Here is a 25265-nt window from a genome sequence, read left to right as displayed (position 1 = left end):
ATTGTAAAATGTACATAAACTGTTCCCTCCTTCTAAATGTCCACTGAAATAATCTTGCATGCTATGCTTTATTTATCAGTCTTGTTTGGTGTAGGTTTTCAGATTGTACATCTCTGTTATACTCTAATTACTGCCACAAAAAGATTTGTGGCCAGCACTGTACCTTTATCAATATGGATCTCTGAGTATGACATGAGGCAGAATAATTTTCAAAAATATTATTCTTAAAACTTTCATTTGAATATTCCTCTAGTTTTTGAGCTTACTTTCAGCAGATTATAAACAACATCTGAAGCAGTTAGCTGCCATCCAGCATATCTGTTGTTTCCCAGCATTTAAAGCAATGCTTCTCATCTATTTTATTTGAATCTATAACTGAATGAGTTTTATAGGAAACATTCTGAAACTAAAATTGAAAGAGACTAACTCTTTTTTCTTTGAGAAACGTGCTCAGAAAAATCTTTTATATGTCATTTCACCATATGCATAAGTCTGGAGTGACATGGAACAGAGGAAATTCAGGTGTGTCATCCAGTTGATCTCAGCACAATGTCTTCCTTACAGACAGAAGATGCCAATAGATTTCCATTGCCACCTCTTGTGCAACAGAGTAATATTTCAGGTAGTTGTTTGATTTGTGAAAATGAATCATGAAGGATAGCACCAAAATATACCTGTCATATGTTGCAATGACCAAAGCAGGTATACATAATTACCTTTCCTAAGAAAATAATAGCTACACAATCATCTTTAACGAAGGAAAAAAATTGTTCTGCTAGTAACAGAATACTCATTTCCATATAACTATGTGGAGTTACATGGATGGTCTTCATTATCCTTGGATAAATCTATAAGCTGCAGTACCAATCCTATATCGTTTTCCTGAATCTGCATCTTGACAGAAAGTTGCAAAAACTTTTATAGTATATCACATTAATACCACTCTATTTTGCAGTGTTTCCTAAAATTGAAGTCAAACACATTATGCTTAGTAGCTCTACTGCTTGCAGGATATTCAATGCCTGTCATTCTCCCAGCAGTTATTTTTCTTTCAGAGGAGCTGATAGATTGTATTGGCTCACAGAGGCAACACTGCATGCCAGTCTACTGACTCAGCTCAGTATAAGACTGTTTTGGTATGTAACCCAACAAGCATCCATGCTGAGTTGTTTTTCTTTGCTCTAGGCACAGCAATTAAGATGTATTTTTTTACTGCATTTGCAACGCAGGCAATTCAGCCTTCTTCCCAGTGTTGTAGTCTGGGAAACACAATACTATGAAGTTGCCTATTCTTTGCAGCATCGACTTGAGAGCATTTTAGATTGTATTCCAGTAAACAGAGGCTGAATAGCAGTTCCATTTGTATGTTGCAGCAGTCCTTTGTCACACTCTGTCTCTTCGAGGCTTGTCAGTGTGACCACAGGTGAGGATACTTATGTGTGTGAGAACGACTATTTTTGGCAGCACAGTGTATTCTTTCAGACTGATCCTGGTTTCTGCAGGTAAAGGACTATATCTGCCTGTTGAGTCTGTGAAGAGAAACACGATGCTCAAGAGCTGTAATTCTAGTGTCACATCGTGACATTAATGACTTCAGAACAACTGTCGCGAGCTTAGTGGGAACCTTTGTCCCATTTACCACGGCAAAAAGTAAGTCTTTGTGGAAGTATTTTGTTAATTCTTCTGACCTGGTTCATCAGCTTGTCTTCTGCTATGACAAATGCATATAACTGGGGCAAATACATAACAACAATTCAGCTCTGAGAATTCAAAAGAGTGTATCTCACTAATGTTGTTTCTCATTCTAAAACCACTCTTCCCAAAATGTGCTTGGACATCTGATCTGTTAGTTTTAAAGGATTTTAACTTTTTTCTTAGGACTAGGTTATCTGTGGTGGTCTTATGCATTGGCAGGTTGTTTAGATGCAAACTAAATTTCTCTTTATCACTGTAGGTAGTGGGCAATGCTTCTCCGGACATGGTATTTAGCTTATGAGGGAGGTAATCCTAATTAAATTTTTAATTTATTGCATTCCATTCTGTTACCTAGTATATGCAGCATATCTTGATAAGAAATCAGTCATAGTTACTATCTCTGTACTAGCAAAATTATTGTTTGTGATTAATGCAAACAGCTTTTGAATGCAGTATACTCTGTGTAAAAATATTCAAAATCCATATAATTGATTTTCCAGTGTTCTACAATTTTAATTTAACCTTCTTCACTTCTAGTGTGTAAGTTTAGTGTGGAGTCAGTGATGGTAAGCATCTGCAGCCAATCTGTGTGTAGATGATAGTGAAGATACTGTTACTGATATGTATTTTTGCACTGTATTATGTTTGTTCTTGTAGTGGACAACAGCACTTCATAAATTGTATATCTTTCAAGTACTTACTGTCTCTCGAGCAGAAAATATGCTGTACAACCACTTTCTCAGGGACCACCTAAAAGTTTCTTCCTTGTCAGCAATTACTACTTCACTCTTTTGATAAACAGAATCTAGATTTTTTTTTTTTTTTTCCACCATGGGGAATAACATTGGGATTTCCAGTTATATTGAATGGTATTTCACTCTTGTTCAAGTTTTGGGTGATACCTAGAATTTGAATTTGCCACCACTTGTTTCTTATGGCATCCTAGGCTGGAAACTGATTATGTATGGGCTGCCCACAAAGAGTATTCAGTTAGTTTATATTCTCGAGGAATACCAGATTGGCATTTGTCTCCTTGGAAGTTGTGAATTATGTATGTCCTCTGCGCTCATTTGGAGGAAAGCATACTGAGTCTTCCCTCTCCTATGCTTAGCTACGCTTGTGCAGAACTTATGCTTCAAAACTTTAGTAAAACACTGCACATGCCATAAACCACACGGAAATGTCCCAGCAATGGGGTAGCAAGAGCAGCAGCAGATACTTATTTTCCTTAATGCAAAATGCTTCATAGTGCAGCAAGCGTGTTCTGTCAAAAGTGCTCCTCAGTATTGCAATAGGAGAGCAATGTTTATCGTGTCTAAATAATAACAACAGTAGCAATAACAAATCCTTGTATAGTGGTTCTCATTAGTGCATTGCACGGTGGTTTTCAAAAGAGGTCTGGCTATCCTATTCTACAAATGAAGAAGCTGAGAAACAAAAAAGAAAAGTGATTTGCTCACATTCATCTAGAAGTTCACTGGCAGAAATAAAACCTGTGTTAGTGTGATTTTGTGCACACTACATGATATTGCTCTTTATCGCTTGTCCCCCTGCAGTGTTCTGAAAGTTTCTTGCATGAGAAACTTTCCCGACCCTATATAAAAGTGTCAGGTATTTCAGTTAATTCAAGTGTCTATTTCTTTGCCTTCTGTTGCAAACTACAATTCTTCTCCCTCAAAAGTGGTCTCAGTCACTGAAAAAATATAGATTCCACTGCCAAGGATCAAATTTTATTTTTTTTTGCTAGTTGTGAACTAATACAGAGGAATACAGAGTTTGTATTTCAGTCATAGTTCATTGTACAGTAGTAAGACGTTATGAATGGAACTGAAGTCTGTAGGGGAATTTTTTCTTCTGTGTGTATATCTTTTCCTTGTTTCAACTGCATCTGATGTCCAGGATGCTTTGCTTTATTTTCTTTTATTCCTTCTTACGGACTAATCACCTGGGATAATATCTGAAGCAGCCTATTTGACTTACTGCCATTTTTTTGATTTCCTGAAAAGAAACATGATGAGCATGAGAAAAACAGCACACCAAAGTAGAGAGTAAAAGAGAAAAAGAAGGACAAGGAATCGAAAGAGAGAAAAGGACAGAAAATATATATGTACAGCAAGAACCACAAAGGAAGGAAGATCCACCAGAAGGAATGGATTTGCCTTTGTGGGGAGTTTACACGAATTTATGCTCTGTATTCCAAACTGGCCTTTTCCCAGTCTTTCCCGTGCTATTGTCCTACAAGCTGTCTCACTCACCTCACAACAGAAATCATCTTTAGTCCTTGCAGAACACCTGAGAGGTGTGAAAAGCCTGTGCATAGCTGGTAGCAGTTGACATGATATTGTCATACTTCTCAGCTGCCTGAGGGTATGTGAAGATCATTTCCATTCTCTACAGAGAGCTGATCAGCAGGTTGAGAAGACAACAGAGTCTGCAGGTCTAAGTAAGTCCAGGATGAACACGCTGCCTTTGCTTCAATGTGGCCAATTCAGGAATTGATAGTAGAATGCAGACTGAGAGAAGCATGATCAGAAAATTAAGGAAGAGAGAGGAGACAATTGCACAGGAGGAGGAATACATCTTTGGAGTGAAGTACAATTTAAAAAGAGGAGGAGGCACAGCGTAGAGTTGAAAGAACGTGGAAAGTGAGAGAAAGAATAATCTAGAGCTAGAGAAAAGGAACAGGAAAACTGAAGAGAGGGAAAGCTGAAAAGCTGTGAGTGACTGGGAAAAATGCACAGTTAGACACATAGAAAGAAGCAAAGATGATAACAGAAAAAAACAAGGGGAAATACAATCAGCTAATTTTTTCTTCCCTATAGAAAATATGCTGCAAATATATTACTATAAAATACCTAAAAGTAATTGTTTATATGGAATAGAAAATGGGGACAAAACTATGGAGGGGTAGTAACTGAAATAAATAGGCAGGTCCCTATGTTCCCTTCCCTCAATGCAACAAAACTAAATGCTGTATTTGTCAAGACATGTTTTTTTTCTGAGTGATATTATGGTTGTATGTATGTAATAGGAAAATACATCAAACACTTCTGTTCTGATTGCTTCACTACTTCTCTTTTATTACAGTTTTCACAATAAAATGACAAGAAATACAATATTGTAGCACTAAGCCCCAGTAAAATATAATTTAGGTGTTTGGCACTATATGTATGTCACAGACTATTTTAAAATGCAGGAAATTAATTTGAAAAGGGAGTATAATTAATCTAGTACTTTGCACAAATTTGTTATCGCTGATTAAATAATGTGTCATTATTTGTCTCCATTTAATGTGGAGTGCTGAAATAAGTTCTTGAGCATGTATTAATTTATATCTCCTCATAGTCCATTGCTCTCTGTCAGTTCCCTCATTTCTAAATGAATGGCTGTTGAGAGGAAGAGAGTGAAAAAGAACATAACGATGAGATATTAAAATTATTCCTGTACCAAAGTATATGTGGAAAGAGATGCAACAAGATTTTCAGACAGATAGATGTGTATCAGTGGACAGAGAGATGTGTGCACACAGAAAAATTGAGAAAAGCCGTTAAATGTGAGCGCATCATAAAATACTTTTCCTTCCAGGTCATGTAGATCACTTTAAGATCACCAACTAGCAATTAGGATAATGAACTGCATGCAGTCCACCCCCCAGCTACAAAGAGGAGCACACAGTAGCATCATGATCACAAAAAAATTAGGTTGATTGAACAAGAGCTCATTTAAACTTTTGTGACTTAGCAAAATGGAGAAGTATGCGGAGGAAGACCATACAAGCTTTTGTTCAAGAGGCTGACTCACTCACGTGCAGAATAATCACGAGTTTATACATAAAGTAAGGGGCATGAATAAGCTAAGTGGCTCCAGTTTTTGTCATTCCTTGGCAGGCATCTCTGAGTGTTATCACTGACGAGAAATGGAGAAGTGTAAACAAGGGGAACTGTGAACATTAATAAAGATGGTCTTTAGGTTCCTACTTGTGCCAGCTGGATATTCTGTAGAGATTTGTGCAGAAATGCAGGATGTCAGAAAGGACTCTAATGCTACTCCCACCATGTCATTGTGCAGAGTGCTCAAAAATATGTCTGCATTCTGCTTGAAACATGACTCTGGACCTCATGCTTCACGACACTGTGGACACACTGTCTGGAGGCAATTCATCCTCAGACATGGGGTTTTGGGAAGCCTTACAGCACACTGGAAGAGGAGGTATGGGCCAACAGCAAGGCCTTTCTAAAAGAAACCTGATGCTGAACTGTATGGGAATGTAGGGGAAGATTTGGCGAGGAGGTTAGTTAAAAGTAAATACGCTCAAAGTGACTTGCACCTGTCTGTAGAAAAAGCACATACTTCACACTAATTGTTTTACTGACCTTGTGTGCTTGATGAGTAGAACCTCTGTGTTAGATAACATAGGCCTGTGAGAAACTCTAGGCACCTTATCCCTATGTCTGAGATTCCTGCTTTGTTGTGGGAAAGAGCGGGAGGCTGTGCCTGCTTGAAGCCTTGAAATACAGGCGAGCTCAGCAGGCCCAGTGATCTTCTTAACAGGGCTGAACTGCTGCAGCGCCTGCGTCCCCGCTTGTGTCAGCTCTGCCTGGGAGCTCAGATGCGACTTCGGAGATCCCCCGGTAGAGAGGTAACTAAAATAAAACTTGCTCTTTGCAATGCATTCATGGCCTCTGGCTCTTCTTGCGATGTGCCTGCATATGTGTACACATGAACGTTGGGAGGTGAGACGTGATCACAGCAGGGAATGAGCACAGGGTACCTTCTAATACTCTGGCCATACCAGTGCTGATCTATTGGCAATGTGGACATTGGAATATTTGTTCTAAAGAACTCCCACTGAGTGGCTCATGAAGTTTCAGCTTATCTCATCTATTATTGAAGCACGAATAGCAATGGGGAAGTAAGTAAATACTGGAAAAAATGTCATACCTGACGTCTGTAATTTTTTTCCACTTTTTTGCTTTGTTGGATTTGTCCTAAGAAACAAAAGCAAAACAAATCCAAGTTCAGGAAAAAAAAAAAAACATTATGCCATTGCCAACAAGCTCAGGAAAAGGTCTTACCTTAGTAATATCTTTATGTACCAGGATCAGTATTATAATAAATAGGTGATATTTTAATCTCTTTCTGTCTGTGGTAGAAACCTGTATTGCTAAACAATGTAGTAAACCTTGTTGAAATGCAGGCACACTAACACATACAGTTGTTTGAATGTTAGAGACTCCACTTATATATGACCAATCTGAAGGCAGCACACACCTGAACACATCACTTAGGGCATAGGTGTAGCTTGAGAAGTGATTATGTTGAAAGTCTTGTTCTTTGTTGTCATTGAGATACTCATGTAAGTGACGTAAGTTTCGTTTCCTTCTGCCATCCCACTTTTGCTTGCAGAGTTCATGCAACAGCACCAACAAAAAAATCTGTTCCTTTTCTGTACAAGCCAGAATGTATATGGCAGTGAGGACTTGCAGAAAAGACAGATTTCAGGTGCCAGGATGTGTTGCTGGTTTTGGGCAGAAAGGAAACACTGAGTTGGCCCCATGCTACATGATTCTCTTATATACTGGGTGTCTAAATCAAAGCTGCCTGTATGCAGGTCCTTCAGAGTTCATGGACACCACTAGCACTTAAGTCACTAAACATTCTTGCACTTTTGCCCATCTTTGTGAACCCAGGGCTTGGAGCGGGGCAGGGGGAACGGTATTTCAAAAGCTCCTAAACACTGGAGAAACCAAAGTCTGGGTACTTGGAAACCCCACCCTGTATTCTTCAGCTTCCTAATCCATTAAAGCATTAGGAAAGTCACAGTAACCCGGAAAAGGTGTTGCAATAATACCTTTTCTGAAGACAATAATATGACACATTTTACTTTTCAAAGTCATCAGCAGAAACTAAGTATGTTAGATTCATTTTCCAAACACACCTACCTAGTTTTCCTCTTTTCTGGGCTTTTGCTCTTCTTTGTATCCAGAGGAACTATATTATTTGGCTGCACGGTGGTTTCTTGCCTGGGTGGCTTCAGGGAGCTGTGGAAGGGTTCCACTGTCCTTCCACTCTCTTCTGTGGGATCCACTGTACCTGAGAGGGGAACTTGGTTGGAGGAGGTTTGTTTAGTAACTTCTTCTTCCTCTGTTTTGGGCTTAGGCACATCTTGTGGGTTGTCCCTCTTGAAGAAAAGAGGAAAGATTAACAGATACATTAGCAACTGACATAAAAACGAGCTCTACATGGAGCTGATCAGCACAGCTGGAACTTTGTGATAAGCTTATTTCCTATGTAGTAGTCCCCTATATACTGAATATTTGGCTATAAAATGGTGTCAGAGACCATCCATAGGAAATGTGATGTATTTATCTAGAAAAGAGACTACTGTTTGTCCCACATTATCAATTTGTTGGTGATTATTGGCCTACAGCTTTGGCTAGAGGTGACTGTGCAGTATGTCAAGGGACAAGAAGTCCCAAAGCTTAACCTCTGGGAGCTGTTTGTGGCTTTACCTCCAAGTTCTCTGGTTTTGATTCATGTCCAGGACCCCTTTATCTCCAGGTTATTCGGAAACTGAGATGAGATCTTTGCTTTCCCTCCTGTCCAGATTTTGAGATCAGCCCCTACTAAAATCTTCTAAGCCTCCTGCTTTCAAGTAGCTGAGGCAGGGGTATATGTAAGTCTCTTGTGTGCAGACAGATTTCTATATAAACAGCAATAGTGCAGGAGGGATGTAATAATGCAAAGGGAAATCCAAACTTAAAAACTGTCAGTAGAAAAAGTAAATAGTGAGTGGCAGCCAACACCTCACAGTATTGAAGCACCAATGAATGTGTGACTGTAAAAATAAGATGTCTGTTCTGCAAAGAAAAATAGAGATTCTAGGTCTGGATCATGATTTTAGTATATTGAATCACAAGCAACATCTGCTATACACACAGGGGCTGACATTCACGTCAGGCCGGCTTATATCCAGAAGTTGGTACAAGGATCTAGTCTTTGACATCAGATAAGAGAAAAAGCAGAAAACTGAGAAGAAGGGTGGCTATGTAGGGATAGTTGAAGCAGGAAAATATCAGTTAAGACATTTTGTAAATCCTATACTTGCTTTCTCACAACCTGTGCGTTCTTGACTTAACCAATATGGTTGTGTGATGCGGCTGTGCGGATTTTTCAGCCAAATCTGAGTCCTATACTTTCTGCAAATCTAATATGAATATACTAGTTTTTCCCCCTAGATATTCAGTCATCGCTTTACCTCATCACTGATTTTTCTTGAAAGAATCATATTGCGCAGTTCTCTCCTCTCTCCAAAATGATATTTTTCTAGTTCCCTTGTAATTTTTCTGCTCTATGTACACAGTTGTTCCCTCTCGCTGCTACCCATGGCCAGGGAGAAGATGGGAGCTTCCCTATGCAAAGAAAAGATTTATGTGCAGCACTGAGCACTGGATTGTGGGTTTTTTTCTTCTCCATGTGGATGTGCCTCTGCTTGGCTGAGAGCTGGGTTGGCTTGAATGGGAACTGAAGACCCATCAGTGCCTGTGCTGACAAAATGTTTGCTTGAAACTTAGGGGAAATAGCTTTAGATAATGTTGAGCAGCATCATTAACCATCCAAGTTCCTTCCTAAGTGTGACTCTAAGGTAACAGGTCCCTTCTGTGCTTTAGTGAAATTTCTGTGTGTGATATTCTCTTTAGGACCTCCTGAAGCATTTTTGGTGACCCTCACTGTTCTTGTTTTTTCTCTCTTAGCTACAGTGAGCAGCCACCATCTGCCTGTCCAGCTGCCCACTGCAGCATTTCCCTCAAGAACTTTCTGTCCTTTGAATGGATCAAATGCCTTTACCCTCTTTGCTTATTACTTGTCAGTCCCTGCATGGGTCTCAGCTGTGCTATGTCTTTCCTTCTCTGCTTTCTTTCAGTGGGCTGTGGGATTCAGTCAAAAAGAATCATTTAAGAACCTACCCCCAGCTATGAGGGAAAACTGAACAATAAGTAGTATGCTATTTATTTATTAATAAAAATTTATTTGGGCTATGGTGTGCCCAGCATCCTCAGTCCCATCACCCTGAAATTCTGTAGGTAGTTTATAACAAGCCAGCTATTTTGATAAACAGAACTGGACCTCCTTTAAAGCACACAAAACTTTGACTTCAGACACAGTACAGAATATCGGCACAAGTGATACTCACATTTTCTGGCGGGCTGTTTGGGCTGGGATCTTTCTTGTGACACGTGCCAAAATCCTTGCGTTTTACACTGACTTCGGTATTTTTGGTATTTTCTGGGGGTTTCAGGAGACAGATGAGCTGCAGCCAGAGGTGGAATAGGTATTGCTGCTGGTCTGGAGGGGCACAGAGCTCTAGATAATAGGAACGTCCATTTACTAATTTTAACATGAGGAGATGCTTATCTGTGCTGTGAACAGAGAGTTCCACAAACTTCAAGGGGAAGAACCTGTAAAAAAAAAGGGAAACTCATCACTAAGCAAAAATGGAGATTCCTCTCATAGAAGATACTGTGTCTGTCAGACCTACAGATAGAATAAGACTAAAAGTGAGAGAGTGGAATAGGAAGAAACTGCTGAGTGGATTTGGACACTCTTCTTCTGAGTGCCTCTAGCTGATGATGGAAGAAATGCTGGGCAGTAGCGCACAGAATGAAGGTAAAGGAAGCTGGCTTCTTTACAATGCCTTTAGTCCACTGTCTTTTTCCCTGGCAATCCTGTACCCCAGTCTTCCTAGCAGCTTCCTGCTTCTGATATATTTAAAAAAAGGTTTATTAGGTATTGTTAGTCAGCATCTATCTATATGCATGTGGGTAGTGCTGGCCTGAAATGATGACCAGAGTGGGGCCTAAAGGTGTGTACTTAAACTTAAGTGATCCTCATAACTTTATTGTGCTAGTGCTGGGACAAAGTGTCAGTGCAAATATGAGGTCTACTAATAAACTGACCCTTAAAAGAAGGAAAATGCTGTATAGAAATGGGAAATATATTCATATTACTTATTTACTCTTCAAATAAATATGTAACCCTTCTCAGTGCTAACTGACCTGGTAAGTGCTAGATGTTCCATGTGGGATGGCTGCTCTGAGATTTTCCAGAAGCTTGTCATACTTTCGTGTGGGGACATGGGCACCTCCTGCGCTACCAGCATCGCATTGGGCATTGGTGAACTGGGATTGGCAGCACAGATGCCAATGGTCACATAGCTGGCTCGGTTATGGATAGAAATTGGTTCCCCTCTTCGATTAACCTTAACAAAAACAAACAAGCAAGCAAACAAACAAAAGCCCCATCAACACTGACATTTGCCATATGATGTCTCAGAGATACACTACCAATACGTTTCGTAGTGTTTCGGTTTGGGTGCCCTAGAGCTTATGTAGTGGGTTGATGAGGAGATAGGGGAATGTGGAATAACAAAACAGCAATGTCTATGGATGAAAAGAGAGGAAAGAAGCTTAATAAGGATAAAGGAGGACTGGAAATCACTGGCTCTTGTGCAGTCTCCATCACTGGGTATCTGATTGCCGTGGCTAGAAACCTCTTGAGTACCATTATCTTTAATTTCTCTTAGTGTAAACATGCTGGAAGAAGCACTCTGTTCTGGTGATTCACTGTCTTTGTCAGCATTACTGTGATACTAATGAGACCTGGTTATGAACCAGGATCCTGCTAGGTGTTGTACAAACACATAACAGAAAAAGATCCCAGGTGATTTATGTGTAAGACATGAAATTACAGAAAAACAAGAACATACAAGGAGATGAGAACAAGTCTATTATTACGATCAAATCACATGTTATGTACCATTGTCAGAGTTTGGTTTTGATAGGCATCAGAGAGAAAGTGTGTCCTAAGAAGGAATTTGAGGGAGGACAGTGCATTAAATTTGTGGATATCTAGTAGAGTCTCCTCCTAACTGTGAGAAACAGTATGTAAAAAGGATTGAAGGCTATTTTTTTTTCTTCATTTTAATGTAAATGAGTTGATGGAGCTGTTTTCTGGGATTGTTTGGTTAGGGCAACTTCCTCTTTGAGAGTACATGAGGTCTGATAAATAAAGCAGGGATAAATCATGAAGTACCTTGAAAACAGACACTTGTAGCTAATTAGCCTTCTGCATATGTATCAACAAGACAAGAACGAATTAATCAAGGCAAAACCAAAAGATGTTGCAATTACCACAAAGGAAGTGATGAAATCCTATGAAAAACACGGTTGAGAAACATCATATAAATAGAATTCATATGTTTTAGGCACACTGTGAATAGAGTATTGTAGGAGTGTGGACTGTTACCAGTCTTGCAGGGTCCTTTGGCCCATGCTTAGGGTCAGGCAGGGTAGTGATAGTGGCTGCAATGATACTAGAAGTTGCAAGTGGGGGGAGATTTTCTGGGGAAGGGTGGCTGCTCCTTTAGGCTAGGTTGAGCTGACATTGATGGCTGAAAATCTTAATGAGATAGCACAGAACCAGAAATTTGCTGGAATAGTCCTAGCTGTTGCTACAGAAAGGAATTGGGCCTGACAAGGGTGAAAACTTCACTTTTTGTCTTCTCTAATTTGCAGCATTGGTGGTATTTGGTTTCTGGACTGTTGCCTATAAAGTGTGAGCAGAAAGAGCCTATAGGCAAAGATACCTATATGTGTGTAGCAAACAGAGAATAAGAATAGTGAGAATGAGTGAGGAATGCCTCTTGAGATGAGGAAATGTAAAAAAAAAGGTAATAATTGCAAGCAATTTTATCTTGAACATGCCAGATTATTTCATTTAAATGACTTTTTACCTGGACAAACTTGCTCTCAAAGATGGGAGCAGAGGTAAAAGGAGGATATTCTCCTTGGCTAAGAAGTCTCTGAAGGTCACCCATAGCGGAAGCCTGACTTGAACTGATGCTCTTAAAATCAAGCTGGTTATTCATTTTGCCTATCCACAAAACAAAAGTAAATTTACAAGTTAAAGAGAATAGAGATAAAAAGCCTTATATTTTTTAAAAAACCCTTGATGGTTATGAAAAGAAGCAAACATAATCCTTCCTGTTATATTTTATTATACTACTAAACCCCAGAACCTCTCCCCCCAAACCACGGTTTTTAGAAACATGCAATCTCAACTGCAAAGGGGAACTTAGTAAGGCCTTCTCCCAACTCTTGACTCCTCTTTTCCTATTTATTTAACTAAAAAGGGCCCATGAATCTATAAACACTAGTTTGCACATGCTATTGTACACTTCAGTCTATTCTTCTTGTTTTAAGTAGTCTTGTATATTTTTGCCACTCTTAAAATAGTAATTTTTATTGATGTATTTTTCACATGAGTAAAGTGACATACTTTGCAAATAACAGCAGAAACCCTTGGGCTGTTTTCAGAGCTAGATGCTGCCTTCTATCTTTGTTGGTTCACAGATTTTTTTGTCAGGAGTTAAGAAGAGAGCAGGACTTAGGAGACTTTCTGAAGTGTCTCCAGCAGCTGAGCAGGCTGACTTTAACAGGTAACATAATACTGATTGACTCACTGAGGGCAAAAAAAATTCAAAGCTGCTCATTAATTACATTTCATAAATCTTCATTGAACAGCTAATTTCTATTAACCCAAGTAGGTACAAGAGTCAAATGATTTTTTCATATTTGCTCAGTAAGTGCCCAGAAAAAATAGAAATACCCTGCTGCCAGGTTTTTAAAAAATAGATGTAGTAAACTTCTACTCCCCATTCATACCTTGTTTCACTTAGGTCAATCCATTTACGTCTAAGAAAAGAGAGGACACGAGTGTTCTAGTCCGTTGTGCAGAGCCTACTGGAATTCTCCCAGCACTAGAAATCCATGATTAGCAGCAACATCAGGCACGGTCTTGATGATATGGTTTCCCTGCTCGACTTTTTTTCAGGAGCGATGATATGAAGAGAAGTGGTACGTGATCACGTGTATGTGAGGCAGCAGGGTTGTCATAACAGGCAGGATGCTTTGGAAGAACTCGGCCTCATCACTGCTGGCATCACAATACATCACCTGGTTTGTGCTCCCACCAGTCCTGGCAGCAATTCCGTTTCCTGGTTGCATCAGGGCATGGCGGTAACAGGTAGCATGGATTCACTGCTAACATGAACACATTAAGGTCATGATAACATCAGAGGTTTTTGAATAGGTATTGTCTATTCAGTGCAGGCTGCCAGGGAACAGCAAGAGTTGGTCTGCTCCTTACGGGATGATGAGCTGGGAGCCAAGGATGACTTCAACAGAGGCATTGCCTTCAACAGTCAAGGCATAGTCCTCCAGTCCCACAGAATTCAAAGTGAATGGGCTGAGCAGGATAGTGGTAACTGGGTCCACTGATGGGCACATACAAGAAAAGATGCAGATCTGGAATCCACCCTGAGACTCTGTTCCAGGAGTCCAGCAGCAGGAGGCAGGACTGGAGACAGGACCATAGCAGATGTTCAAAGCAGCCCACCCAGGAAGCAGGGCTAGCAACAAAGACACCTATAGCCTCACTCAAACAAGGACTAGGTGCCCAGGCCAGGGTTTAAGAGCATCTCCCAGACCCATGGGCAGGGGGTGGGGTGGAGATCCCAGGTGAGGCTGGTCAGGGTACTTAAGGCCCATTGGGGCACTTAGAGTCTTGGCCTGAGGGTTAATGAGCCAATATAAAATGGAGCTTGTATTCCTGTATCTTGTTTTGGTTTCTACATTTTAGCTTCTCTCCGTACATTCTTTTACCAGAGTAACCTTTTTGATCAGCCAGGTGATGTCATAATCAACCTATGATGTTAACTCCTTTTTTTTACCTTATGTGGTAACATTGCTGCTTCCAGCTCAGCCTGGTGCTTGGACAGGGTTCAGTCTGTGACTGAGCACCAGGCTGGCTGAAGCAGGGTTGATGTTGCGAAACGGGAATTATGTTGTCTGACAGTTTGCGGAACTGTTGTGCGATCTCCTTTCCAGGTCTGCAGCCTCCTTTGGGCAGGTCCACATCCACCCTTGCTTCGGTAGGGCCCACCATAGGACAACTTCTGGGCTGTCTGATAATGCTATGCACTGACACAGCAATGTCCGGCAGAAACGCTTCCTGCTCTCTCCACTGTGCAAGACAGATCTGATCCAATGTGGAAAACAATGGTGCCTTTCTTTCCCAGCTGGATTTCAGCTGTGTAACATGAATGGCCAGAGAGGGATAAATAACACTGCTCTAGCAAAACCACCACCACCAAGCCCTTTTTCAAAATTGAATTGCCCTTCCCTCTCTAGACAATGGAAATGTAATAGTGAACACCACCATGGGTGAATGACTGAGCTGGAGGAGACTGATGCCACAGTCAAGTGGTCACAGCTCTTGCCTGAACCATGGAAGGTGCAAGTCCTGTGTGCCTACCCCAAATACAGGCATACACTGAGCCCCTATTTGTCCCGTGCAGTAAGTGTGGTGCGTAGATACCAGAGGAAGGAGAGTCTGAGCTAACATGGTGTTAGGAAGCAGTAGAGACACAAGGATCCTCGTTGTGCAAGATAATAACATTTTCACACCTAAGGCAGCATTGCCATGTGATTCTGTGTTGTGCCAGGTGCACGTTCTAGCATGGGCAGTCCTAGTGAGTTCAGGTGCCTCTGCATCACTCACTGTTCTAATGTGTCGACAAGCATTCTCCTAGTCTCAGGGTAATGCATCAGCTATCGTGAGAGATGTTGCCAGCAGTTTCTCGAGACACGTTTTGTACGGCTTTTTGGGGGATGCAGGGTGATAGAAGCCAGGCTGCTGCAGCTCCATGCCCCGAGGTCCAGCCAACATAAGGCTGAGCATATAATCCCCATAGGTACAACATGCTGACTCATATACACAACACATATGTACAGCACTCATGCAAACAGCACCAATGGCCTCATCCCGTTGCCCTCTCTGGCTGATTAGGATGAGGGTCCATTAGTGGGAAATATAGACATGTACACAATGTGGGTCCCTGCAGCAGCTGGGCTCAGCCTGTCTGGTAGCTGGATCCTGGATCCCAGTCTCCCCACTTGCTAGCAAGGGGACATGTGAGCCCTTGAGGCTGTAACCCCACTCCTGTTGCTGATATAGACCCCTCACTCAGACACACAAACACACATATACGTTCTGGTCTCTGCAGTAGCTGGCTTTGGACACACAGCCCACCCAGTAGCTGGTCCTGGATCCTTGGTATTTCCAGGTGCCTCGTCGCTGGGGATGCCTGTGTGCACACACACACAGACAGGTCTCACATGACTTGCAGACCCCACGGTCTCTCCAGCAGCCAGCTGGCCCCCCTGGTAGCTAGCTTCTCCCACGGCCTTGCCTCTTCCTCACCCAGGAAATGAGTGAGAAATAACCTTTAATAAGACAGGACAGTGGTGATCGGGCAGGGCACAGGGCATGGCCAGACAAGCGTACCTGCTTGCACTTGGCCAGCCCTTTTTATCCCTTCATCCCTCTATTTTCCTACCTTTGTTCCTCCCCAAATCCCCTACACCCATCTCTTTTACCACCATTGGTTCCTCTCCTAAACATCCCATATATCTTGTGCAATCCTAAAATGCTTTTCCCCTGCATCCCATCATGCGTCCCGCACCTGCAGGCAGTGGCCTTGGTAGTTCGAAAGGTGATTGTGAGAGCCCTCTCACTGCCTCATGCTGATGGGTTTCACACCAGGGCAGGGGCTGAGGTGCTCCTGCACCTGGGAGGGGAACAGCCCTGGGAGGGGCCCGGCCAGGGTGTCCCTGTGAGTCCTTAACTTGGGTTCCTGCCTGCCGTTGTGCCCCTGTGCTCCTCTGGGTTTGTGGAGCTGGGCCTTAGATGGGCTGATGGCTCCTGTGATGGGCCTGGGAGCAGCTGTGGCAGGGCATTGCTCAGGTTCTCTCACCCGCCATCCCCTTGGTGCTCCTTTGTGTGTGTGCTTTATGTAACTCCCTCAAACAAAGGACTGTTACTTTGGTTATTTTTTTGTTTTAATCAAACCCTAGCCGCCACCTCTTAGAAAAACTCCAGCTAATGGAGAAGGCAGCAGCATGACTCCTTAGCAATGCAGGCTGCCAAGAGCATATTAAATCCTGTCGTCTGCTCTGTTCTCTGGCTTTTCATAGCACATTGGGCAAACTGATTGGATTTGGCCAGTAGGGAGTAAATTACAGAAAGTCAGTCATGGATGTACAGTGCCAACTAACTTTCTTTTATGTAGGTGGGTTCACGTACCATTGCATCTGCATGCGTACCTTTCCTCTCCTGAAAGACTGGTAGATAAGTAGCTCTCAGGCCATTTTTCTTTTCATTATTCAAGATCTTTAGTGATGAATAGCTACCTAGCACTGACACAAAAGCCCCGACAGGCTGTTTGCAGAAAGGTACAGTATGCCACAAACAACCAGCTGTAATCTGCACTGGCTCCAGTTCAACTCGCCTACATGTTTCTGTGAGCTAATTCCCTGGAGTGCAGCACATGCACGTACCGCGGGGCTCTGCAGAGCCACATCCCAAGAGATTGCCCACCCGTCTTCACCATGAACACACCTGTTCCAGCAACCTCATCCAAATACAAGAAAGCTAGAGGAAAATATTAAGCTTGTGGGGCGTGTGTGTGGTTGGTTGGTTTTGGTGGTTTTTGTTTGTTTGTTTGTTTGTTTGTTTTAATTTTTCCCCACCGCGGCATCTCCATGTATGCACAAGGGAGATCTTGCCTTAGGTGGGATTTATTAGGTCATCTGGCTGTTCTCCAAAGTAATGCAACAGCATTCTAAAACGAGAGCACAGATTAAGAACCTCTCAGCATCAGTGAGCAATCCAGCTGGCAATAAACCATAAGAAAAGATTGAGCATAATAAGGTAAAGTCTCAATATTATAGCATGGTCTTTTCACACAGTAGAGATTCTCAGCTGAAGTAATCAATGAAGATCCATTATCAGATTAAATTAAAGGCAAATAACATAAAAGAAGATAGTCATTTACCAGGACCAAGAACTGCAGATGGATTGCTCAAAATTGAGGGGGAGTTAAAACAGCTGAGGAAATTCAACACAGATAAAAGTAAAATGATGCATATGAAGAAAAGATTTCTTGAACCGTCATTATAAATACTGGTTTTAGGTTGACTACTACCAAATAAGAGTGAGACTTTAAGGTTATCTGTATTTTAACATCTGTAAAAACACATTGGCCAGAAGCACTAAAGAAAAACCCCAACAAACCATTAGGAAGTAGAGAACAAACAGAACTCATCATTTCGTGGTTGTATGAGATAGTGATACCTTTTAATACGGTGTGCAGTTCTGGTCTCCTTGTCTCAGACAGAATATAGTAAAACTGAAGAGAATGCAAAGAGGAGCATGGTCCAATTTATGGACCCTTGGAGACAAAAATGAGTGCAAAGGGCAGATTACATAGATGAAGATGCTTAATCCAGATGATAAAACTATGGGTGGCAAAGCGAGGGTGACTTCTCTCTGCTGCAATGCAAAAGCCTATGAGGCATCCAACAGAAACTAGGAGGTGGCAGGTTCAGCACAAAACAGAGGCGATGCTGCTTCACACAGTGAAAGTGGGGGAACTCCTGCCACAAATGCTGTGGGTACTGAGGGGGTATTTGGAAGACGGAGCATTATCTACTTGCCATGCATTTATGTTCTTTCTTCCTCAGATGTGAGCTATTGCCTACTTTTTGCAAGAAGGAGATTTTAAAAATAAAAAAGATCTGAAAGTGCACAAGCCACAGAGCGCAGGGAAGTTTCTGGCACTATGTTGTGTCCTTCTGAGCAGTTTCTCAAGTGCAGTTTCTTGAGCAGTCCCACAGAAATTGCCTTCTGCTGCTGGTACCAGCCTTCACCAGTGTAGGAAGTTGCGTCTGCAAACATCTGGGTTGACTTCTCCTGGCCCAGTGTCTGGTCTGCATGTCATTGCAGAATTGGCTCCCCTTTAGTGCTCCAACGAGCATGATGTTTCAAAATGATGAAGTCACTGGTTACTTTGCTACACAGACGAACATCCCACTTAGGAAACGCTCTTGCCAGACAGGTAATAATGTGTTATGTTGTTTTTTTAAAGCTTTACATCCTTGATGTGCTAACTCTCATTTGTCTTGCTGATCTTTCTGATTTCTGTTTGGTAATGGCATCCTTTCATACCATCTTGGGCCACAGTAAAATGCATACAAGGAGGGCGTCAGGTACTGACAAAAGCTGCTTTGCATGCTTTCTTGTCAATCTGGTGGGACAGTTTTTGTGTGTGCCAGTGGCTGGTAACATGTCAGTATTGCACTATGACTTCTTTTCTTTAATGGAAGCAAATGTATCTGCATAAGGTTCTCAAACTGTCAGTGCTCTGTACCTACAAAAGGAGTAAATCAGGATTTTGAGATCTTACCCTGCTGTTGTTTCTAAGGTAGTTTTTGCACGGATATATACTTACCTTCCATCTTTTATACTTTCCTTGAAGTTACTTTACTTCTACTTTCAAATCCCTGGTTATTAAAATCATGCCAGTGCATTTGCTTTCTCTGGTATGTTCAGACTACCTGTAGAGTTACTGGTGTACACCTGTAGAGTTACTGGTGTACAATCAGGTTTTGGGTTTGCTTTTGGATTAACTCTGCAAACATTGTTGGCTGCCTGTTTTTACAGTGAAACTGGGCCCACACAAACACAGAAGTCCCTGCATGGGGACAGAGCATGGGGGACGTCACTGTACAGTGCTGGGATGGAGCAGGTAATCCCAGCCAGACCAGTCTGACAACTAGAGAGTTACTGAGCACCTGTGTATCGCCCTTTTGAAGGCTTTATATTCCAAGAGCTTTGTAAGCTTTTGTGCAATATGGTACAAATGCACAGAGCAAGTCTTAATCTTATGCTGAATATGAGTCACTAAGCCCGTTCAGAAAACACGCAACTAGCAGCACATCGTGAGGCTGTCACATTTGCAAAACGCAACAGGCTTTTCCTACCCACGAATTAGCCAAGAAGTGTCTGCATTTCAATGCTGAGTTTAAATCCAGCACGGGGACTCACCTTTCTGGGTGGAGGCGGGGATGTACTTACTAGAAAACAAAAGTCAAGTTTGCAAAGAAAACACGGAAGAAACAACAACGTGGATTTTTCACTCTGAGTAAGGGGAGAAGTTCAACTGCAGACAGTATCAACCTGAGGGGATGCAAATGCTGCCTTTTGTGTTTTGAGACTGTCTGGCTTTAGGAAGGTGAAGAATACTGACCAAATATTGCTATGGGGAACTGTACCTTGTCTCTGTTCATCAGATTGCTGCTTTAATGATCATCAGCTGCTGCAATTGTTATCCATGCTGCAAATCTTTTTTCTTTATCAACAGTTGTGACTTTGATCACCTTGTTGTCCCTGTCTCCTAGAAATGTCTCTGCTTCCTTTGACTGCATGCATAAATGCCCTTCCCTGTCTAATCTGTAGTGCTAAAAATCAGCTTTTTTCATGGGAGTAACACCAGCTGACTTGAAATAGCTTCAGGAAGGAGACCACCATAGATATAAGGCATTTAAGCAAAGAGTTTCTTACCTGGAATTTCGGAAAATGCGTAAAGTAAAATAACATCACAAAAGAAATATTCGGTTGGGAATACATTCCTGAATCTGTTCGGGATAAGAGTCTATTAGAAATGTTGGAAAGCGTCAGACAGGCAATTTTCACGCCTTTTTTCTTTTTTCTGATATTAAAAAACTAGTTTCAATTTTCCAGTTAAGGAAAAAATAAAATTTTTGGCAAATTTTGTGCTTGAGCATTTCAACATCTACTCTCTTCCTTCTTATTCTCAGTTTCCTGTCAGGTGAGAAGGAGAGTATAAGGATCATTACATGTCAGCCCAACCTACTGCTTGATAACGCAGCCTGAATTGGGCTCTGACTCTTCATTTGACGTTCTCACACTCTCCCACCTTGTTCCTCAGGGGAAGTACAAAGCTACATATTCGAATATACCAAATAAATGTATCCAAGAAGGAGACTCTGCCTTTAAAACAACTATTGACCTTGATTGCTGATGAATCTTTATGCACTTCTGAGGGATGCGTCTTCAGCATTAACCAATACTTGCGGCTTTTTGCTATCTGGCCCTTACTTTGCTTGTCTTCTCTTTGTCCACTGCAAATACAGGGACCTGGAAAACACCTCAGTGTTGTTATCATATAAGAAAACCAAGCTGTGATACGTTTCTTTTGTTTTGATTTAATATATATTCTGTAACACAAAACCCCACAACCAGTTTAGGCGATGGTGCTATTTTTGAGAAGCTGAGCATTACAACGTAACGCAGGGCCATAGGAAGTGCGGGGCCATCTTAGCCTGGCATCTGCTTTCCAAATTAAGATGTCCCACCGAAGTCTTGACTCTGCGATGTAGTTCCTGCCCTGCAAGTGCTGGCAGAGGTGTCGGCCTGAGGAGCTTTCTGGAGCGCGACTTGCGGCAGGCCCTGCACTCCGCTGCCGTGCCGAGGCAACGAGGCTGGGACGTGCCATCCCAGCACCGACAGACTTGGAACCAAGGTGGATCCACTCACCCTGCAGGGTGATTCCAGTTGCATATTGTCCTTAAGCAGCACCCATGTTGTAATATGATTTAAGTGCAGCTCCCCAGCTGAAGAATCAAAATGCTGAAGATTCCATGTTAATTAGTAACCTCTGGAGTCATACAGATCTGTAATAACTACTTAGAGATCAAAGACATTTCATGTTTAGCATATTTTAGTATCAAGATAGAATTAATGTTGTCATTTCTGTAATTAAAGTCTTCAAATCAGTATTTGGAAGAAGCCAGTCTATTCTTCTATTTATCTGACTGAATACATCAATTTTTTGAATGATTTTAACATCCAGGTGTACGATCAAAGTTTTGGTACCAGCTAGCCAGGATAGAAAGCTGCTGTATGATTTGCAGGTCCCTGTAGAATTATCCCAGCTGGATGAATGGGACTGAGAAGGAAGAAAATGCTGTAAAAAGTAGAAAACTGCAGATGTTGTAATACCAACCTTATCTTCAGTCATTGCTGGCATTGCTTCTTGTTGGTAAGTTACTACTTTGATTGTGCTTATCTAGAGAAGTAAAAATAGTGAAAATGTTTCTTAAAATGTTTCCATTTGCAAGTCTCAGTCCTTGAACCTAAGTAAGCAAATACTTGAAGATCCATTTGTCCTTGATTTCTTTTCTGAAGCTTCCAACCTTCCCCGAAACCGTGAATTGCGAATGTTAAAAAGAATAAAAGTTATTTGAATTTATCTATTTATATCACATTTATATCCACTTATATTCCAACAACCAAGGCAAATTCTTCAGATTTTAGGCTTGATAATTGAGAGATAGTTGTAATAATAAATAAAAAAGTTTTAATAGTAAATAATAAACTTGTTATTATACTGCACCCAGAGTTACCTCTCCAACATACTGCTATGGCTGTCAGTGTTAACAGGGGCTGGGCTGTGAGCGTCTCTCCCAGAAACTGCAAAGCTTATTTTCTTGCATAAAACTTCACATGCTGGGCAGACTGAGTTACAAAAGACAGTAGAGTGGCTAAAGCAGTTTATATTATCAGTGATTTGGAAAAAAAATTGTCTTGATTAACCTCTAAATGTTTTACTCATTACGATGGTAGGTAAATGTTAAGGTGCCGAAATCTGGTTTAAACAGAGCCGTGCATTAAACAGAGCATTGTGCCAACTCTTCTCTGCCACATTTGAGTAATGGATTTAACGAAAACCAGACCCAAGATATTTCTGGCTAGGTTTCCTCGCATGTCTCTTTTATCTTTGTCTAGCATCTCAAATCGCATGAACGGTCTTCCCTGAGGTTGTTGTAACTGGTGTCCTTTATAAATTTCCAATTTTCATTATATGCACTGCCTGTAATAACTCCTAACTATATAATAATCCTTTGGATTATAAAAGGCAGCTTTCTGCATTATTTCTCAGAGATGAGTTAACTCTCTTCTCTCTTCCTTCTTTTGTGGTTTACAATATTGGTATAGTAAATACAAGCATTCATGAATTTCATTTAGTACCATCCTGCTGCTACATAGAGAGATCACAAATGTCGACATGTAGTCCAGAACAAAGAAACATGACTATTCTGAAAGCTCAGCCCCTGGAGTGCCTTTGAACACGGTGTATGCCCACCTGTCTTCAACCTTCGCAATGGCCTGTGCAGGGTGTGGATTCAGGCTGCTGCACAGCAAACGGAGTTTGGTTTTAAAACCAGCCTCGGGGATGCCCTCTGCAGTTATCATGGAACTACAGCCCTGGTCCACTGTGGCAGTCAAGACTCAAACCAAGTATTGTGTGTCCTCCCCGACGAATCTTCAAAAAATACTATAGACAAATGTTCTGGGTTAACGAGCGGAGTTAATGGGATAGTATTTTACCCATGAACTGCAAGAAAAGCAAGGTGTTGTAGGGCACTGCTATGGTCTCACAATCCTAGATGAAATGTGGAATTACCAAAATACATAATCTGTTGAGGGCTGAACAGTCCCAGTATCAAAAAAAGAATATAATGAAAAAAAAACCAACCCAAATGCTCTATCAAATTCCACACAGTGCAGTACAACAGCTGTTTGCAGCTGCTACGCAATTCAGATGGAAAAACCCCAGTGTTCTCCAGCTTTGACTGGTCTATTTGTAACCTCTCCCCCCTGAAATGCTGCTTGCACTTTGTCCCTCGGGAGGTGAGGGAGAGAGAGCTCACTCTGTATTTTCAGTTCACTCATGATACTGTACATAGGGGAAGGCCCTGGATTCCATATACTATTTGCCCCTCCTTCCTGTCCTCTTCCTCCACCCCAAATAGCCGCTTAAACCACTATGGTTTTGGTTCAAACAACAAGGCTAAACAGGTGAAATTTTAAATAATGATTGAGGATTCTTTTTATTCATTTAAGTTTCAATATCATTACAGAAAATGTTATGGTACAGAGTTGTTTAACATTAGTTTTATTTCTTTGCTCATTTAATTTCCACACGAATGCTGGTAACACTAATATCTGTACAAGATCAGTCTTTGATTTTTTTTCGTTTTTAGTTCTGTACATTTTTAAATGTATTGGTTAAAAAGGCTGTCAGCACTTAAGGAAGCAATTTTTTTGTTTGTTGAAATAAAAGGTATCCAGTTACTGCCCAAGAGTACTGAGCTGGGTGGCTGCTGGGACAAGAGAGATCCCTGAATGCGCAGCGAGGTGAGGAAACCTCGGGGCTTCATTGGGTTCCCAGCGCAGCCACTCTGCTTTTGGCACTGTGCACATCAACACGAGATACAAGATAAAGAACAAGCAGAAGCTCTCTGTGAAGCGGTTATGAAGCACACTAATAAGGGAAATCCAAGTGTTGTCTACGCTAGTATAAATAAGCAGACAGCCTTGTTTTAAGAGCGTAAGTAGTTGTATCTTAAAGATGAGAAAAAACACAAGTTCTGCAGGCACCTACTGCTGTCTACTAAAAGCTACCGCTATTAGAACTAGCATTGAACACACAAAGCAATTGCAAGGAAAGGAAAAAGTTGCTTTGATATAATCAGAATAAATTTCTTTGTTAAGATTTGTTTTAAAGTTTTTTTTTAAAAGGTATTTATTTAAATTCCATTTGAAATATAATTCAAGATGTTGACTATACTGATCAACTTTTATCCAAATCAGAAAAACTAGCTGTGCCGTTGCATATTACAGGATACAGTCAATGATATGTGGACATGCATCAAAGCTTCGCTCTTGCTGGTGACATCATAGCCTTCCAATGACCATGACATCCACCACCTCCCCCTTGTGAAGCTCCACATACTGCTCTGTCTTTGGAGGTAGCATCAACAGTCCATTGGCACTGCGCATACTCATCAGACGACTGCTCATCTGATTCCCTGCAGGAGGGAGAGAAAAAAGTTCAGCTAAGTTCTCAGTTAGTTTCAAAAGCTGCGACACACCACGTAGGAAACGAGAGCTGTTCTTACGAAGATGTTCATGTTGCTGACTTATTAATAGAGCTGGGATCTCACCATTCCAAGGTGGACGGAAACAGAGAACTCTGTAGAGAATTAGTCATCTTCTCATTGCTCTGGCTCTCAAAACTCATTTCCTTTGCCTATTGCTTTCCTATCCAGCCTTCCACATTATCTGTACCTCATATCTTGTCACAGTAAATTGCTTTTCTGTTGGAACTTCTAATCCTATCAAAATGACTTTACTTTCCAATTTGTGTATCTAATTCCAATTGTACAAAGGCTAAAACCAGCAGAGTCTAGAATGCTTTTAATGTACTGTTAAAGAATAAGTTTGATTAACTGTGTTCTTCTCTCTGAATAGTCTCATGTAACACAAGTAGCTTAGCACTAGTAGCTAAAGTAGTTGAAGCCCTAGGCCGCAGCAGCTGATGGAGAGTAAACTTTTTGTAAAACTAATGCTGCTAACACAGAACTAGCCAAATCTGGCAGATGTGAACAGAAAGAAGAAGATAAGGACCAACAAAACAATTTCAAGAGAATGAGGTAACTTCAGAAGAAGGCCAGCCCAGCAACAAAGAAAACAAATCAAAAATCACGAGATCACTGACCAGAATTAAGTGATTGAACTTAAGG

The 25265-nt window shown here is 41.3% G+C and overlaps 1 protein-coding gene and 1 long non-coding RNA gene across 3 annotated transcripts in view; one reads left to right on the top strand and one right to left on the bottom strand.

Moving 5' to 3' along the window:
- Positions 1–1195: 1195 nt before the first annotated feature.
- Positions 1196–24446, top strand: LOC135988986 (uncharacterized). The gene is made up of 3 exons (XR_010606258.1): positions 1196–1423; positions 1503–1650; positions 24364–24446. It is a non-coding gene; the product is annotated as an uncharacterized LOC135988986 (long non-coding RNA).
- The window catches only part of GPHN (gephyrin), a 294994-nt gene continuing 293273 nt past the window's right edge, over positions 23545–25265 (bottom strand). For both annotated transcript variants that reach the window (XM_065635424.1, XM_065635425.1), the window contains one exon: positions 23545–24551. In XM_065635424.1, coding sequence (XP_065491496.1) covers positions 24418–24551 — 134 coding nt within the window. In that variant the 3' untranslated portion in view covers positions 23545–24417. The remainder of the gene's footprint in view (positions 24552–25265) is intronic.

Source organism: Caloenas nicobarica, chromosome 5, assembly GCF_036013445.1.
Source record: "Caloenas nicobarica isolate bCalNic1 chromosome 5, bCalNic1.hap1, whole genome shotgun sequence".
Lineage (NCBI taxonomy): Eukaryota > Metazoa > Chordata > Aves > Columbiformes > Columbidae > Caloenas > Caloenas nicobarica.
This window is presented reverse-complemented; position numbering and strand designations above follow the sequence as displayed.